Source organism: Archocentrus centrarchus, chromosome 13 (genome assembly GCF_007364275.1).
Source record: "Archocentrus centrarchus isolate MPI-CPG fArcCen1 chromosome 13, fArcCen1, whole genome shotgun sequence".
NCBI lineage: Eukaryota > Metazoa > Chordata > Actinopteri > Cichliformes > Cichlidae > Archocentrus > Archocentrus centrarchus.
The window spans coordinates 10,473,278-10,492,328 of record NC_044358.1 but is presented as its reverse complement, the minus strand read 5'-3'; the positions used below and the strand labels follow the sequence as shown (position 1 = coordinate 10,492,328).

Here is a 19,051-nt window from a genome sequence, read left to right as displayed (position 1 = left end):
ATGGATTGCATGGATGTGTTTGTGTCATGCGTCCTGCCCAGAGTACTCAGAGTGGCTCTCCTCTGGCTGTGTGCAAAGGCAGCTGTGGAAACTTCACTGGCCTGAATCTCCCAAAGTTCATGTGGGAAAAACACTCGATTTGATTTGGGGGTGAATGTTGATCGAGGGGTGGTTCTTTTTTGAGCTTTAGCAGTACAGGCGGCTGCAGTTTATAAAAGAACATTTAAGGGTTCATTACTGAAAACGCTGTTTCATATTCACCTGAGGCATGATCTCCCTCCCACATCTCCACAGAAGATCATCCTCCTCTGTCACACCAACCCTCTGCATGTCCTCCTCCATCCATGAACCTTCCCTGAGGTTTTCCCTCTCTTCCTCCTGCCTGGCATTATTGCTTCAAGTTAGCTTTTGCTTTGTTTTGTTCCATCAGTCCCAGATAAATGGAGACAGCCACAAACGTCCTTTATTTAAAGATGCAGTGGAATATACAAGCTTCCCTCTCACCCAGTCAAAATGAAAGGTAACTGGAATAATAATAATAATAGAAATAACACATATTTTGGCTTTTTTTTCTTTAGCCTGTGACTTCACATTACAATGAAAAATAAAATACTTGGTTTCATTCAGACTTTTAAGTAGCAGTGACACGTCTTCCCTCCACTAACACACACACACTCACACACAACAGGACTAATGATTAACATCAACAACTTCTGCACAATGATTGTTAACATGTGACGTGTGAGACGGGATGTTTGAGACTGTCACGGTTTTACTTCGAATCATCAAAACTTTATTCTGTTCTATTCATTAACGGGACAACCTCCCACGCCCTCCTATTTACATCACATCCCTCCTGATCTATGAATATCTGTGTGTGAATTTTCATATTGACTTTCTTTCTTCAACACGACAATATTTTACCTGATTTTTGTCAAATCTGCCATCAGGCAGGGATTACCTGATGGAGCACTTGAGGCGTCAGACCCACAGACCCAGAGACTGGTCAGCGACCCCCTGGCAACCTCGGGTCACTACACACCAGCCAGTTGTGAGTGGTTGGTGGCCTTTGCTATGTTGAAAACAATATCAAGGAGGGTATTGTTTCCTTGTTTGGAGACAGGTTGGCGTCTCATCTGCAGACTACAGGTGACCGAGGCAATCGCAAGGAGCTCTCTGATGCAGTAATACATCAATCTTTCTGAACTGATTTCACCCGGATTTACTCCAGCAAACCTCACAGTCTGGTCGAGGAATGTATAACTTGATCAGTGAGGTCACAGACTAGTCTCTGGGCCTGTGCGATGACCCCCACCCCAACTGTACACGATCAGATTTTATTCTGTGAACAGTTCAGTTTCAACGGCTTTCATTGTATTTATTTTCAGCATTAACTCTTTATTATTTTTTTTCATATTTTAAGGTAAACAACGATGATGCGAGTCATTTGGATTCAGTATCCGGAGAAGAGATTTTTATTGACTGATTGATTTTTAAGTGTCTTGTTTTATGTTGGCTGATGAAATGTTTCAGATATTTTGGTACCGACACAGCACAGTTTTGTAGACTAAAACAACAATTTTTAAAAAATATATTTTACTCTGACAAATCAATTATTTAGAAAACATAAATATCATTTCAGTGAAATCACTTGTTCAAATTTGAAATGTGTGCAGCATCACAGTAATTATCGTAAATGGATTTAAAGCAGGACGTTTTATGTCAGAATTTCAAAACAGAAACAAAATTAAAATGAAAAAGAGTCCAAATGTTTTTAATTGTTTGGGTTTCAGATTACAGTCTAACAGCTTTAAAAGCAGCAAAGATTAAATTTTTAGACTTTGCAGCTAAATTTATTTAATTCTTCACTTTGTAGTTTTGCTTTATGACGTTTAACCCACCGTTAAAACTGTCGCTGTTTAAATTTCTGTCAGATGACTCATCATTTCAGAGGAAAACATTTTAAAATTTATATTGAGAGAACATGTAAAGCATTTTAATAGAAATGAAGTGACTGAGTGACCGGCGACTGCCTGAATGGAAGAAAATCATTCTACATGCTGATGATGATGATTTGGAAAATGATCAACATGAAAATGTGAATGTGAAACTGTATGCCACTTTAAAACCAGGCCTCATCTTTCATAAAGTTTGATTATTCACGATATTAATAAATCATATGAAGTATTTATTCATGCAAACTAGACCACCGGCTGCTCTTAAATGATTGGCGGCTTTCTCTGACAGTTTAAAGTCCTCTTGGCGGGTCGGGAGACCCAGCAGATCCCTTCAGTGCCGTTTCCTATTTGCTCTGCGGCTTTAGCGACAGAACGATTACGGATGGTTACCCAGCAAAATCCTCCGTCAGCTGAAGTTTGGCTCCAGTGCTGAACCAAAGTTGGCAGTGTCGTTTCTAAAGAAGACCCTCTGATACGTGACTTTAAAACTAATCTCAACACAACTTTACATCTGTTTGGTCCCTAATGGAAACACTTAGAACAAAGAGACATTAGAGGCATGCTACCAGTTGTCGTTAGGAGCTGCGGATGCCGGGTCAGTGTTCCAGGCGATTCCCCCTGGAGTAAAGAGCCGCTCCAGCTGAACACTACTGATGTCTAGGCTGCAGTATTCTAGCTTTTTACACCTCAGCAGGACTCAGAGAGACGACAAACATGAACGAGCACACAAACACGGCACCACTGAGTGTTTAAAGGGTGTCCAGACTGTGGTTTGACCTAAAGGTGACCTCCATTAGCTCCACACTACAAACAGCAGCGAAACAACAGCAGCAGTGGTCGCAGTCGCAGTCGCTCCTTCCCTCTATCTGTCGTTGAGTTTGGGCGAGTCTACCGGCTCCTCATCTTCATCCTTATCATCTTTCGCCCCAATCAGCCGCTGGCGGGCAAAGTCTTCAAAGATGATGTCATCATCGCTGAGGGAGGAAGAGCAAATCAGTAACGTTTTAAATAAGTCACATGACTTTTGGTTTGATTTGAAAGTAAACAAAATATGGAAAAATAGATAAGTAATTAAGTAAATTTAGACTATACTGGATCACTGTGTGTGTGTGTATGTGTGTGTGTAGCAACATTGGGTGTAAAGTGTTACATTGTAGTGTTATAGTAATGTCATTACATTTTTCTCTAACACATCACTGCCTCCTGGTTACAATCAGGGTGTCGTTACTTGATCAAAAATGACCAAACATGCCCATTTTTTCCCAGGAATCAGCTGATCTCAGTTGGCGTGCAGAGAGGAGGAAAATGGTGACGCAGTCTACAACTACTGAGGAGTGGAGATTTGGACAGTCCTTTTATTTTTATCGCAGGAAAGGATGAGAGACAAACTGCAGAAGAACTGCGATATTGGCTCTTTCCAAACATCTGCACAGACGGCATATTAACGTGAAACTAGTGAAGAACTAGTGAATGATGTTAGAGCTGAGCGCATGCTGACCACAGCCCAGCAGCTGATCTTCACCAGGTAACAAAGTCGGGTTTGTTGCCTTCATTTCGACCCGGATGTGTTTCCAGTGTGTCTGTCTGGCTCACATGGTGGCTCCACACACCACCATGTGCCATAATACAGGACTCAGTGTAACAAATTACTTTGTGGAATAATTACATAATGTAATGGATTACTTTTAAGAAAAGTAACGAGCAACATGCAATACATGACACTGGTGGATACAAACCCCCAACACACACTGTAGTATATCTTGACAAATATAATAATACTACTAATAAAACTATGTAGGAAGCACATCAGTTTTATTTCTTCCTCTTGTACAGAGAGATGTCAGAGGTCAGTCAGAATGAATGGTAACATGGGAGTCGTGCCTAAATACAGCTGACTGGATCGTAGCACTCCACGGTCAGCGGCACTGATCCGATACTGAGCCATCAACCGTTTGTCATTTAGGTTTGAAATCTTCTGAAACTTGGGTACGGCTCTACAAAACAGGGGAGACGCATTTTGGATTTCCTTTCTTTTGAAACTGGAAGTATTCATTGGGTAAATCTATACAAAATTCTGCAGATGAATTTCTGATTTCTTACAATTTTCAAGAAATACTGTAGATTGATGTTTCACTTCAGTCGCTACTTCTCCTTTATTCTTCTGAAACTTGTTCTGCGTATTCTTTTGGGTGAAGGTCTACAAAATGTTGCAGACAGATTTTACATTTCTTTCAAATTTTTGACAGTTCTAAAAATTTGATTCCAATATTTCACATATTGTACAAGTAAAACCTTTGACAGCAGAGCTCTGAAGGCCAACAGGTCCCATGTTTAAGAAATCATTTTTATTAGATTGTTGTGCACAGGTCTGTCTCACAAACACTGAGTGAAGCTCAGGCAAAGTTGTACAGAAAGGAAACTGTGAACAAGAGGGTGCATTTCCTTTTGGTCGTGTATGTGTTCACTGTAGATACTGCATATAGAAGAATCAAGTGAGTCTCATTATTCTGTATTTTATCTGTGCAGCTGGGGAGTCGTTTCCTCTGTTGTACGCATGAAATGATAATCGGTAAAATGCAGAGTCGGCTCACAGCAGCTGTGTTTGGAGGCTCTGCTGACAGCAGAATGAGTTTCCAGTTTAAAGCCCATTTCCTGCAGCTCCCACAGCAGCAGGCATTAAGACGCATTAAGACTGAAACTCTGGAGACGAGTCCATCACGGCTAATGCTGCAGCGGGCCGAGAGGAAACCCTGTCTGCTGTCAGGGTTATTGATGAACCCGTAAACCAGAGCAGAGCCAATCAGAGTGAAGAGGAGAGGCAGCAGCTACATGAGGAAGGAGAGACTGGAAGACCGAGACAGAGAAGACGGCAGCTTACTTTGTGTCAAACTCGATCAGGTTTGTGTCGACCGGAGCTTCATCTGCAGCTGCAAAGGAGAGAAATCACAGTTACACACTGAACACATCGCTGAGAGACATTTGTGCTACTTATAAGATGTTTTCTTGGTTTTGAGCCTTTGCTGAGGTTCCAAAGAAATCTCTGTTTTAGACGCTTTTTAAGAAAAAAAAACCTCTTTTCACATGTTTGTGTTCCTTTCCAGCTCATCGCTGGTGTCAGAACGACTAATTTAAATTCATCTCCAAGAAAGTGAACTTCTCGAGATTCAGTCCATCCCATTATCTGAACCTGACACCAGTCAGGACGCTCCTATCTGTCAGACGGGCCTCTGCTTGTTTGGCCGGGAAGCTCCCCGCATGAGGAGCTGGTTAGTGAAACAAGAGCGCTACAGGAGACTGCTCCATCTTTGTTCCTGTACCCCAGATTTCCAGCTTAACTCTAAATCGAGACACCTGAAGAGACCTGATGGCTCTGTGGAGGAGAAGCTGGAGGGAAGAGAACTCTAACTGTTCTCCACAATTCATTGTAAACAAGGTCAGAGATGGTGGTCGAGTTTAGGAGAACAAGAACTGTAGCAAAGCCCATAAACACTGAGCGAGGAGGCTGCTGTGAAAGAGACGTATGTGGGTGTCCACCTGAATGACAGAGCAGATGATCTGGGATTACTGCGGCTGTAAGAGGGGTGGAGCAGACTTTACAGTGCAACATAAATTGCTGATGTATTTTATATTCACCTCTGACTGACGCAGACATCACTTTATCATTCCACTTGTCACAAGAATCACATGACGCAGAAAGCCTGAGTCAGAGAAAGTTCATAACACCGTTGTGATGCTCATTATCTCTGACTGGGGTTTCAGCTGATGAAAGTCTGGCTATGATTCATAGCTACACCCCTCAGATCTTTCAGAGTCTGAAATGAGATGCTGAGGATCTTCTTCAGTCTTCAGTGGTGAATTCCTGTGCTGTGGTCTGTTGGGGGAGCAGCAGGATCAGTGACCTCATTCAGAGGCTGAAAGGATCGTTGGTCTGAACCTGAAGATGTTTGAGTCAGTGAGCAGCAGGAGCTTTTATTCAGACCCCGTCGGCTCTGCGGTCCTGATGAGAGTTCCTCCCTATTACTGTAACCCGATGAAGCGGCTCAACACTACTGCATCTCCATGAGTGTTTGCATCATCCACATATCAACATTTTTCTTATCTGCTTTATTTCGTATTATTATTCTTCACATAATCATGATTTTACTGCTGTATCCTGGACACTGGTGCAAACCCTGCACTATTGTCACACTGAAGTCTAAAAATTCTCCACAGTCCTGTTAGAGATGACAAAAGACACACTGTGTAAGAGAGCCAGAGATTAATAATAACTAATGATTAAATGCAGAGTGCTGCATAAATATAGTGAAATTAAACAGGCCTGATCCAGCCCTAACTAAATATTAACAGTATATTAATATCTGGAATACTATTATACTGAACATCAAATATTAATATGCATTACAAATGTATGTTTTCGAGGTCAGATGGTGCACTGACCCTTTAAACCTACAGGCAGCATGTAGAAAGCACTGAATCCCCCGTTTCTCTAAACCTAATGCTGATCATGTGAGTGCTGCAAAACGCTGTAACTGCTGCTGTGTCTGAACTTTCCTGTTTACAGAACGAGGAAACATCTCACCTTCTCTGTAGATGGATTCTTCTAAAGGCTTCGGGTGCATTAATGTGAAGGGCAGCTCAACAGAGACGTCACTGAAAAGCAGATCATTCAGGTGCATTACAGCTCATACAAATAATCCACAGCAGCTTTATAAAACTATTTATCATTATTATTATTATAACAACTACTGCCATGAAGGTGCTCAGTGAGATGTTCAGGTGACCTTTGTAAATCTCAGTGTCCGCTTTGTGTCAGTGTGTTCATCAATGACAGAATGTGAACGGTTACCTCGCTGCCAGATCTCCAAGGAGCCTGAAATCAATAAAAATAACAGACCTTCAGCTTCACAGCAGCAGCAGCAGAGTTTCAGACGCTGTTTTAAAACCACACTGCCTTTCATGAGGCAGAGCATTCAGCAGGTAGATGCTAATATGGCGACCGATGAAGTGAAAAGAAAACCAAAGAACATAAAGTGCATTTGAATGAATTTTAATGTCAGCCAATACTGACCCGCCACGAGACACAACCAGCTTCACTTTGACTTTGTAGGACACAATGATCCCAAGAATCTCCTTATTGGCTCCATCTCTTAACCTGCATGGAAGAAAAAGATTCAGACATCACTCTGCTCTCTTGTCTTTCCCTGATACAAAGTGAGAAATTCCCACTCTTCAGCTGGCAGTGAAGGCATCACGAGTATAGCTGGACTCACAGTGTGCTGGAGGCCAGGTTGGTGTCCTCGTGTTTCAGTTTCCCGTCCAGGGCGAGGCCTCGTTTCTCTCGATTGTTGGCCAGAAACGGAGTGAGGGTGAAAACTTTGCAGAAGGTCGAACTGGGAGCAACAACATCACTGAGGAGAGAAAAATATATTGTATATTTTATATATATATTGTAGTTTCAGCTGGAAAATGAACCATAGCAATAACTTTTCTGATTTCATATTTGAGAGCTCGTCATGAGCATCGGGTTTTATTGCTGTAACCCTCCTCCTGATTATTGCTGTTGATACTGAGCTTAAATCCGGGCTGGATGCTGGTGCAGTGGAGGGTTGTAGGTTGGACTGAACAGTGTGAAGTTTGCATCTTTTTTGCACGGCTCTTCTTAATGGTGGTGATTTTTAGCCCCTGTTGGTCATCATGATGAGAAACCAGCTCAGACTGAGACCTTCAGTGTGATCATAAAGGTCCAGATTTTGTTTTTGAGCATTTCTGGACTTCTTGTTATTGACAGATAACTTTAACATTTCAACGTGCACCAAGTTACCGACAAAACACTTGGCAGCAGGGTGAGGGTGAGACAGCATTTATGGAGAGCAAGAAGGAACCTTTCGAATTAACTTTCTTACAGACATTTTGGCTTTTCTGTGCCAAATGGGTCGAAGGGTGCCTAACCACGACCCTTAAAGATTAATGACCCCTTAAAGTTCTCAAAGTGAAACACTAACTTTGTGGAGTGAAACTCACTCTGACTCCTCGGTGGCCACTGGACATTTGTACTGAGCCGTGTTGAACAGGCAGATGTCGGCATACTGTCGTACTGCGGAGACACAAATCAGTGTTTAATGAGACGTCTGCGCAGACACACTCAGGCAGGAAGCGGCACCCTGGATTACCTGAGATCTTCATCTTCTTCACGGTCTTGTTAGTGTTGTTGGTGACGTGAACGTTGACACTGATTGGCTCACCGTGGTAATAGATCTGAGACACAACAGGCAATTAACCTTAGAAAACCATATTACAACTTTCCAGCAGAAATAAACATGTTTACATCCTGATACACAAACTGCTTCGGTCTCTGTAGCTGATTTCACCCTTCATAACATGTTTCTATAACTCACCTGTTTAAACTGGATTAAGGTTTAAAGTTTGCATTAGAGGCGTGGCCTCTTTGACTGGCAGGTGGATGGCGACACAGGCGGCTGTAGCTTTTAACTGTCTGCTAGGCTTCACCTCAGCTAACTGGAGTCCCTGAACTGGACCTCTGGACTGTGTTTGTGACGTTGGAGCCTTTTTAATGCAATTATCTGACCAATAATATGACTGCTGTAGCTTCATTGGACTAACAGACCATCCAAGAAGACGGAGCTCCAGTTTGGCTGAGTGAAATTCTAGGATTTTATTTGGATGTTACTGATTAGCAGGCATGTGGGTCTGTGCGGATTGATTGGTGGTTGACTTCATGATGGCTATATCCATCTTCTATATAGAATCTAGTCTAGTTGCCAGATTGATGTGCTGTTGGTCAGACTAGTCAAGACCTGAATTCTTCTGTTTTTTCACCAGAGCAGGTCCTGGTGGCTGTCAGCAAAATTTCTTTGCTTTCTCAATATCAGTCAGGCAGTCATGATGTCATGAGCCACTGTAGATTTTGGTGTAAACGTAGCAGACAGCCACAGGTTTGACACAGTAAGAGGGAGTATAAACAGGAGGTGATGAAGCCAACACAAACAGAGATCCACAAACGAAGCATGTTCTCTCTTCTTAAATGAAGTCTGTGTCATTCCATTTTCTTTAACTTCTGTTTGGAAAAGTGCTCCATAGAGGCGTTTTGCTGCTGGTTGGTGTGTGTGTGTCTTCAGGTGTTACCTCCTTATCCAGAGAGGCCTCCAGGTGCAGAGGTTTGTCAGACATCAGGAACTGTCTGGTGGTCTCTGCTGTCGGCTGAGGACCAGGCTTTTCTGGAGCGTACTGCACTTTCCTGATAACTAGACGCACTGAGTTCCTGCAGCAACACAAAAAAATCCAATCATTTTATGAACTTGGAGACATTTCTTTCAGTGTGAATGTGTCCCAGATTATTGTGGTTTATTCTCATTCAGCAGTGAGGTGCTCAGCCTGCAGCAGTAATCTGTATGTGTACAGGCAGCTTCAAAGGCATGACTGATTTCAGTTTCATTCATAATGCATCTCTTTATTGTGCCGAGGGGCCGGCCTGCAGCTGACTCACTTTTACCTTTTGTGGATCTTTTCTTCAACATTTTCTGCACAGAAAGCTTTCACCTCAAAGTCGACTCCACAGGCCTGAGGACACACCACAGCAAGAAAATGTCTTCAGATTTCATCTAAATTCAAATACATTTTCACCTTAGAAAGGCTCTTCAAACCCAGAGGAGCTGCATGGCAACACAATGAATGAAGCACAAAGTAGAAGTAAAATTAAACTGGAAGTTGTGGCTTCACCTTCCCGGTGTCCTCTGGTCCCGGCTGCAGGGTGACAGAGCACGGCAGGTTCAGAGGGATCTGAAAACATATGAAATATTTAAAATGTCTGAAACATTTATGGCACAGGGCAGAGTGGGAGAAAAATCTCCAAAACACATTTCATGATCTTCACTTTGGATTCCGTCTCTCCGTCACTTTTTGTTTTTGAGCTCTGAGAACAAAAAGTGAAATAATAGAGTTTGTGTGTTCAGACCATCTGTGATGAAGAGACGGCAGCATTGGACACACGAGTGACTGAAGCTTGAACATCATGCATGAGGCAGCTTTTTCTGTTTTTTCCAAACTAATTCAATCATTCATTCATATCTGAGCAGACAGCCTGAACAGCTTCATCTCCCATTATTTTCTACTAATGGAGCTACACTTCCATTAAGACTGACATCCTGTTTACATGGATCTTTGTAAACTTTGCACATAATTACTCACAGATGCTCAGAAGGATACAAAGATGAAATGAGGACATTTTGTATCCAAGAGGTCAAACATCTAATTCGTGGAGACTTAGAAAGGCGGGCGAGCGCCATACCAATAATACTGGCGCCAGTGCAGCAAACTGAACACTCTAGATTATTATAATTAAAAAGGAATCTTTCCATTAATGTGGAGGACTTTGGGAACACTGCAGGCAATGCTAGACATAAGTCCAGGAGTTTTCTCCCCGACAAACCCTCACATATCGCACTACTTAACAGCTGTGATGCTGAGGTGTTGTTCCAAAATCTCCACCAATGCAAATCTCTGTGTGGCTTCAATGACACAGGCCTCGAGTCCAGTCAGTGACCCCCCTGGAAAAGTGTATTTCGGCGAGTGACTGCGATCAGTCACTAGCATTAAATTGGTCACAAATATGTCTATGGTGCTGCACCAAAAGCCTCATTGTGATTGTTTTGGTTGCTGGCAGGTTGCTGTAGTTTGCATGGCAGATGCCGACTTTTCTGCAAACACACTGCCTTTACTTTCCGAGCTGTCACAAGTTTCACTACAGCTCAGAGAGTAAATACAAAACAATCATAAGGAGGTTTTTGGTGTGATGGATGGCATGCAGCGACAACCAGCAGGATCCAGCAGCCACTCACCAACACCGTCTGGGAATAATAATTTTTCCCTAGTGATCAGAGGTTGCCAGGAGGTCACAGACTGGTCTTTAGGCCTGTTTGACTGAGGCCTTACCCAGTTCTGAGTCTTCTGTCTGACAGGCTGAATTCAGCTCTCTTGTGGATGACACTAAACAGATAATTATAAAACGATGAAAGATCAAGCATGGTTACAGTTCACTGGATAAAAATTCAGGTGGCGCAGCAGCCTCAGTACCTCAAATGTGAACGGATAGGCATGTTCTCCCAGCTTTTTAATCAGGCGTTCCTGGAGACGAGTCAGACTCTTCTTCTCTTCAGAAATCGGAGGAAATGCCTGGATGTTTGCCACAAACAGGTCCTTCCGGAACGTCAACCCAAGGACGTCCAAATCCTCTCGACCATAACGGAACGCACACGTCAGCGTCACAACACTAATGAGACAAGAACAAAAGACAACCACATCCGATTTAAAGATCAATAAATGATGGCTGAACATAAGAAAGCAGCTCCCTCTGTGCCTTCGTAGTAGGGTTTAATATTTTTCCCGAAAATGACATGAATCAAATCCTGGGAAAAGATGAGCCATTTCCCGGGAATCCCGGGAAAAAAGTTTTTTTTTTTTTTTAATTTTATTTTAATTAGGCCTTCTGTATATTGTAGAGGTAGCTTTCCAGCTATGTCCTGTTATGCCCAGTAGGGGGCAACGTTGGTTGATTAATGTAATAAAACCTACATCTCGGCATTCGAGGTGCTCGAGCTATGCGGTGTTGTATCGTTCCTCAACACTCCCTTAACAAATATAACTCGAATATTCCTGCATTGTACATGGAATTATACCAAGATATTTTACAACTGCTGGTGCAAAACAATACAGTTCATCTCCACACAGCATTGATAAAGGCTCAGCTACTTGCGCTGTCGTGCACACCGTTCCACCGGTGGAACGCTGTAATAGTCATTGAAAAGTTAACTACCGTACTACACTATAATATGACATAACACAGGGCCTTGAGTAATGCACTACGACTTGGTCATTGCCATTCTGGCAACAGCAAATTTATAACACCGTGTCTGAGGGTTAAAGTAGGTTCGCTGTGAATCGTCTTTTGAAAAACTGGCCGATCCTTATAGCCTAAAAATATACATTTTACTCAACTCCATTTTAAACGCGAAATATGTTAAAGTAATCTATTTCATGATAATTTCTTCACACATTAGGCCCACATCCTAATTCATGATTGTTAGTAAGCGGCTGCAAACGAGGAAAAGAAACACTCGAAGTTAAACAGATATTTCTTTATTGTTCAGGGCAGGCATATTTTATAGGCTATAATGCGACTTTTTTCACGGTTTCCTGTCTTAACGTTTCCCGGGAAACGGGAAATGGTTCTGATTGCATTTCCCGGTGTTGTGCCAAAAAGTGATTTCCCATGTTTCTATGTGCTTTAATGTCTTTGCTTATATTGGTGAATAGGGTGTAGTCAGTATGATTTATGAAGGGCTTATATATAAAATTAAGAAATTACCTGTTTTTCAAGTCCGTTTATGACTCATTATTATACATTATAATAAATCCAGTCCTCTTTGGTCACTTAAAATATCTTTATAGAGTGTAATGTTATATTTGTTGGGTTTTCTGCTGCCCTCTAATAAGACATTTTTAAGATAAATTACAGTTTTTACCCTGATAAATAAAGACTATATAAAAGTCACTGCCAAAAACTGATTGCAGCTTCTGCCTTGTAACAGAAATGTTGTTTCTCGCTCAAAATGACTTGATATCATTCACGAGAGATATGTTTGACATATTTCCCACAGATTATAGATCAGCAAGTAATTTACAACAGTTTAAATACAGGCAATCATTTTCTGGCAATTACCAGAAATCACTTTTTGGCAGACAATCACTTTTTGGCACAACACCGGGAATCCCGGGTCCCGGGATTAAACCCTACTTCGTACCGAGCTGGGCTGAAGTGGTTAGTTTGGTTGCTCCAAAATAAAAGCTCCAAAACTTTAATTTTGGAGCAATTTTCAATGTTCAAGGTACTTTGTGAACATCGTCAGGGCGTCTTTGTTAGACTTCCTGGCAAGAGAAAGTTTTATTCTAAATTGTTGATCTATTAATCGAGTAGAATCAAATGAAATTAAACTCTCAATAAAAAAAAAATTGAAAAAACAGACTTTCAGGCCCATTTCTTATCCTGCTGAGCTGACTGAGCTCACAGTCCTGCAACAAGTGAAACACAATTTAGATGGACGTTTTGACCAGTTTGGACCCGGGAGATGATGCCAGGGTTTCAGTCATGTCTGCTGGGTTTTTTTCTGACACAGCTTACATACAGAAACATTTTCTACATTAAACCAGGCAGGATGAGGGGAGCTGTCTGTGATGCAGACCCAGGAAGTGACGGGAGGCCGCGATCCCAAAGAGAACCGTCGTTCGTGCTTCGGTGACACTGAGCATTAGTTTAACCAACCAACGAGGGGAGTTTAGAGGCGTAATCTCTCACAGCTACGATGATTTCTCACAGTGGCCGCTTTTAATTTTCCATCACAGCAGCACTCAGGTTTCTCACCTTTCCTCTCCTTCAGGTACTCCGGGTCGATCAGAACCACTCCGTCTGTGAGGAGAAAACGGGAGAGATTTGGCAAAGTTGGTTTTATTTCAAAAATCAACTTAAACTAAAATCTGAGTGAAGTTGTAACCCCATCCATCCATCCATCCATCCATCCATGAGTGTCAGACCACAGACGGCTGCTAAACATCAGAAAACTCACCGACGGGCTCCACCCGATCCACGTGGTCCACGAAGTCTCTCTTCCCCAGGTAGACAGTGAGCTGAAGGAGGAACGCAGCCATCAGTAAATCAGCCTGAAACTGGAGCTGCTGCTCAAGGCAAACTTTCATCCGAGATACTGTGTTAGCGGCAGAAAAGGTAAGACTCACCTTTCCATTGGGACTGGCTTTCTTAAACACTCTGAAGGGAAGCAGAGAGAAAAGCACAGATCACTGCGTGTATGCATTTCATATTTTTCAAATAAAAGTCCCTGAAATACACGGTTCTAAAAAAAAAATGTTTTTGAGCAGCATATTATAATTAGAAAAACTGAATAAATGCTTTCCAACACTTTGCCAGAGGTGTCGTCATTGTTGTTGATTTCTCAAATAAAAATGATCGATGGAAACATGGTGTACAGTGAAATCAGCGAGGTTGTCTTTGCCAGATGTTTCTGTTGATGTTCCTGTATTTTGGTGGATGATGGGCTGGGCTGTATTCAGGTCAGTCGGACCGGCTCGGTATGGTTCGTTCATCGCCCGCTGGAATAAGACAGAACCTCCCTGACCTGCCTGGAGGGTAGCAGGTGTGTTCTCGAGCCCATGCAGCGATTTCCACCACAGAGTCGGGTCTGAGGCTTTTATAAATGTGCAAAACTGAAGCTGAAAACTGAAAGTGTATGAAGTGGGTGTAGGAAGCCCGGCCTACACCCAGCAGTGAAGGATCTGTTCTCCATACAGCATCCAAATGTCACGCAACAAGAACACACAACACATGTGCAACACACAAGCACACAAGTGCTGTCTCACTGCTGTGCAGTGTGTCATTTATGGCTACATTTTTTCTTTTATTTAGTTTTATCGTCATCATTTGAACTTACTTTACTCCTGCTTTTATTATTGCTTTATGGATCCGATCAGAGCTTTTGACTTTTATAAGCTGAGTGATGATCAGCTCATCCTGACTCTTCTAAGGCTGCAATCACATCTTTTCTTTTAAAAAAAATATTGATTTTTCAGCTTCGAGTGTCAAAAAATGTGAACATATTCAAAGGTTTCCATAGAAACAGACTTTCAAAAGCTCTGAAACAGTGAGTTTTAACCTCACTGATGGTGATGGATTCTGGGGGGAAGTTTTGCTTTAAATAATCATTTGGGCTCTTTGATTGATCCTTCCAGCAGGAGATGATCCCGCCCTGCTCTTCATGGTCAGTTTTAAAGTTCTCACTTTCCACAGTAAGCCATAAAGTCACAATCAGAGGGATAACAGAGCATGTGCAGTCAGTCATCATCATCATCATCACCATCAGCAGCTTCCTCTCTTGAATCTCTGCCTAATGCGGCCCAACATTATTGACCCCCTGCCCTCCTCTCTGTGTTAATGTTGTCATAAAATTAGCTGCTGTGGCTCCATTAGCTTTCAGCTTCCTCCTGAGTGGATCTCATCATCAGCAACATCGGGACGCCGGTTTTAGCCGGAAACCGGAGGGACTCCTAGGAGCTCGCCCACTGCACGATCAGCTGCTCACCACAGTCTCAGCAATTAGTCCAATTAAATTTTAACACGGAGCAGCTCAGCCATCTGAAATCACACATCAGACGGAGCAGCTGGAGGTAAAACATCAACTCTGTGATGCTTAAAACAGACTGAGGCCCTTTGAGATGTTTATCGACCACAAACGCTTTAGATTATCTGTTTGTTTGTCGTTTAAATCACAGCTGAGCGACCGTCTTGGTGTTTAAGACTGCTGGGAGGACAAAATAAGATGTCCTCTTGAACTTCTCTGTGCTGAACACCTGTAATGTAACCGGTGCAGCTCAGCACTCTGTGGCTGCTTGTTTGTGTGAAATGAGAGAAAAGATCCTAAAAGCTTCACTAACAGGAAGTTGGCCAATGTCAGAGGGAGGGAGAGAAAAGAAAGAGCGTAAACACAATTAAAGACTCACTCAAACCGAACAGCAGCTGAATCTTTGTGTCAGATTCATGACAATACAGAAAGGATGCGGTCAGAGCTTCTTAACGCAGAGACGAATCAGTGCAGGGTTACAGTATGAGAGGCTGTCAGGTCACATTTCACCTGAACACAGGTGATATCTTAGAAATTCATGAAGTCAAAGCTCCTTTTAAAGCAAAAATTAATACAGTTTTCCACTTTTCTCCTCATTCAAACCATTTTCCTAACAGCTTTTCCATTTCAGGGTTGCAGGGGGTGGAGTCTATCCCAGCTGTCATACAGTGAGAGGCGGGGTCCATCACAGAGCTCACACAGGTGGACTACCATTCACACCTACAGCCAGTTTATAATCAGCAGGTAACTGAACACGCATGTGTTTGGACTGCAGGCTGGAGCCATTAATGTAAATGGTTAATAAAGTGGATTTACTCTAAAATCAGAGCTCATTTATTGATCATCATCATCATTATTGTTTGTTATTATTGTTATTGGGATGTTGTTGTTTTCCTGATAATGCTGAATCACCACATTCCTCCACATCTCTCATTTCTCACAAAATGACATATTTATACACATCTACACTTTGGAAACTCAGTTATTGCTCAGTTCTCGATGTTTCTGTAACAATAAAAAACAGAAAGAAAATAAATTCAAAAACTTTTACACGATCTCCTCTTGCAGGAACTGTTGGGGGATTGATTTGATATTTTTCATCAGAAATAAGCTGAATACTTCCACGTTTGTTTTCTGCCTTTTCTTCACCTCTTCCTTCTGGAGGTGAAGCTGCAGAGCTTCTGATCGATCAGGACGCTCTGACACAGAGGAACACTAACTGCCTGATCAATACCTGATTGTTGTGTCAGCTCTGCAACAGCAGACCACTGATGATTGAAGACTCCCTTGATACCCGGACCTGCGGCAGAGAGACTCAAACTGGCCCCATCACATCAGACTGATGATACCAGCGGCTGCTTCTGACCTCACGGCAACTTTCTCGCCTCCTCAGATCCACAAACTGACCGTCACTCGTCGCAGGATTTATTTGACAGGCTTCCTGTCTAGCTGCCAGAACACGAGCTGCTTCTTTGTTCGGGCCCTCGGGCTGCACTGCATTAAAAACAGACCTGGTTCTGTGGTGGAGGTCACTGTATGGGCTCAGGAACACTTCTGAAAGCCATCAGCAGTGAACGCAGCTTCATCCACAACATGAAGCTCAAACTCTACCACACAAAGAACAAGCAGAGGAACAAGATCCAGAAGATCCACACGCTGAGCCCGAGATCATTTAAGATGGCCTGAGGCCCAGTGGAAAATTGTCCTGTGCTTTGACCAATCAGAAGCTGAGATTGTATCTAGAAATCATGGATGCTCCATCCTCCAGGCTAAAGAAGCGAGGGACCATCCGGCTTGTTATCAGCACTTAATTTCACGAGACCAAAGATACAGGAGCAGCTGGAATCCTACATCAACAGGAACAGAAACATCTGGCACTCCTTAAAACCTCAGACAGGCGTCAGCACAGCTTGAAAATAAAACCTGTTTTGGAAAGTTTGGACACTGTAGGAAAAATCAAACCACATTTTCAGTGTCCTCACTTTCATTTCATTTCGACTCTTTAAGTTTGTGCACATTTTTCATCACAAGTGTGATGTTTCTGCAAAGGCGCGCCTGCATCGTTTGATGACATTACCAGTTTTCCTGCTTTGAGCTTTATGGAGCCAAAAACACCAGAAGAAGCAGCTGAAATCCTCAAGAATCCTGCACGCCTCAAACTGCAGCAGCTCACGCAGAGAGTTAAAGAAGAGCTGAGGCTGCTCAGAGGGAAACTTTACTGAAACTTGTTCAAACTTCAAATGAGCAGCAATTTAAAAAAAAAAATCTTCAGTTTGTTCCATCGCCTCTTAAATTCGGCTTTAATGAACTGCAAATGATTATTCTGCAAAGACTGTAAATGTTACTCAGACCCTGCAGCTCTGTGGGTCTTTAATAATCAATTTCATCATGGATGAACCTGCTGATTATTCAATTTACTGTTTGTTCTACAAAGTGTAATAAACAAAACAGGGAGAAAAGGGTTTTTACAGCCCCCATAAAAATGTGCTGACTCCTCAGGCCGCAGCATCAGCTGCAGCTGGCCTCCTGCCAAGTTAGGTTTGACTTTAAAATCCCTCTAATTACTTTAGGGCCTGGCACAGGCCGACTCCAGCATTAATCAATGAGCTGCTGATCACACGTAGTGCTGATAGGTTTATTGGTACAGCACCGTTTAACAGAAAGATAAATCTAGCGCTTTCTATAAAACAAAATGAGGCATTGGAAGAGCAGAATAAAATAAAGATGAAGCGACGAGAACAGATCCATTCTGGGACTGAAGCTGATCAATCCAGATCTCACTTCCACAGAGCACCTGTAGGATATGGTGGAACAGGAGATTCTCATCATGGACACAACCAACAAACCTGCAGCAGCTGTGTGATGCTGTCATGTTGCAGCAATACGCTGAATCTGAGCCACAAAGAAAAAGGAGGTCCAACCGGGTACAGTACAGGAAAATAAGAGTGCAGGGCCGTCTGCATCTTATCACTGCTCTGCGTGTAAACAACACCTTTTCAGATCTCTCGATGTGTAAATGGGAAAACCCAAAGGTCATAAATCAACATTAAACAAGAAAAAGTCAGAAATTATTTACAGCTACTAAGTAAAACAGACGAATCTGAGCACTTCACGTGTCTCAGAGAGCCCTGTCCACTACTACAGCCGAACCGCCGAGGAAACGAGGAGGCAGCAACAAAAACACAGAGGCTGCACTGACCTTAGGGATCTATATTTTGTACATACAGTAAAACATATTCTGGGGCCGATGCTGCTTTAATGGAGGCTGGAGTTTCTGTAGTAACTTCTCTTGCTGAGAAAGTCTCCCGAGCTGCAGCATCAGTGTTGAGCCTGAGCTCTGTATGTCTGACTGATCACGCTGAACTCATTAATATTCTCCTGACGCGGCTCATTCAGATCATTGAGCCTGAAAACACAGAGAAACACACTCAGACACAAGACGACAGCAACCACAGCGCAGAAACACGAATCCCCCCCGTGCTCACACTCAGGAGAAAACTAAAACTGTGGTTTCTGAAGCATTTCAAAGGTCCTCCTTTAAGCATTAGAAACAAATCAGGGCGACAGGAAGACTTCGGCAGGAAGAGGATAAATAAAAACTTGGGCTACTGAGTAAACTCATAGAAACACTGGGGTGCCATTTAGTTTGCCTTATACAGCCATAGACGAGGTCATTAGAAGATGCTGTCACTCCATGTGCCTGGTAGACCACGTCCGTCCACAGATCAACATCCGGCTTCATCAGCCGTGTCCGATGATACGCCTTAACGTACATGTGGCGCTGCTACCATCACCTGAGGAACAGCAGAGCTCAGCACAGAGGCCGAGAATCCACTGACAACAGCTGCTGCTGCAGCACTTCTTCTACTGTATTCAGAAAGCACTTCAGCA

General features: G+C 42.7%; 1 protein-coding gene across 1 annotated transcript; it reads right to left on the bottom strand.

The window, feature by feature from the left end:
• Window positions 1–1,776: 1,776 nt before the first annotated feature.
• Window positions 1,777–18,935, bottom strand: LOC115790100 (beta-arrestin-1-like). The gene is made up of 18 exons (XM_030743770.1): window positions 18,811–18,935; window positions 18,511–18,566; window positions 17,942–17,954; window positions 13,764–13,794; window positions 13,595–13,655; window positions 13,380–13,437; window positions 11,049–11,244; window positions 9,696–9,755; window positions 9,469–9,536; window positions 9,102–9,237; window positions 8,129–8,213; window positions 7,980–8,052; window positions 7,229–7,366; window positions 7,027–7,110; window positions 6,805–6,828; window positions 6,538–6,608; window positions 4,837–4,885; window positions 1,777–2,932 (listed from the first exon to the last, which is right to left on the bottom strand). The coding sequence occupies exons 1-18, from the start codon at window positions 18,933–18,935 to the stop codon at window positions 2,821–2,823; spliced, it is 1,440 nt and encodes a 479-aa protein (XP_030599630.1). The 3' UTR covers window positions 1,777–2,820.
• Between the last annotated feature and the right edge of the window lie 116 nt (window positions 18,936–19,051).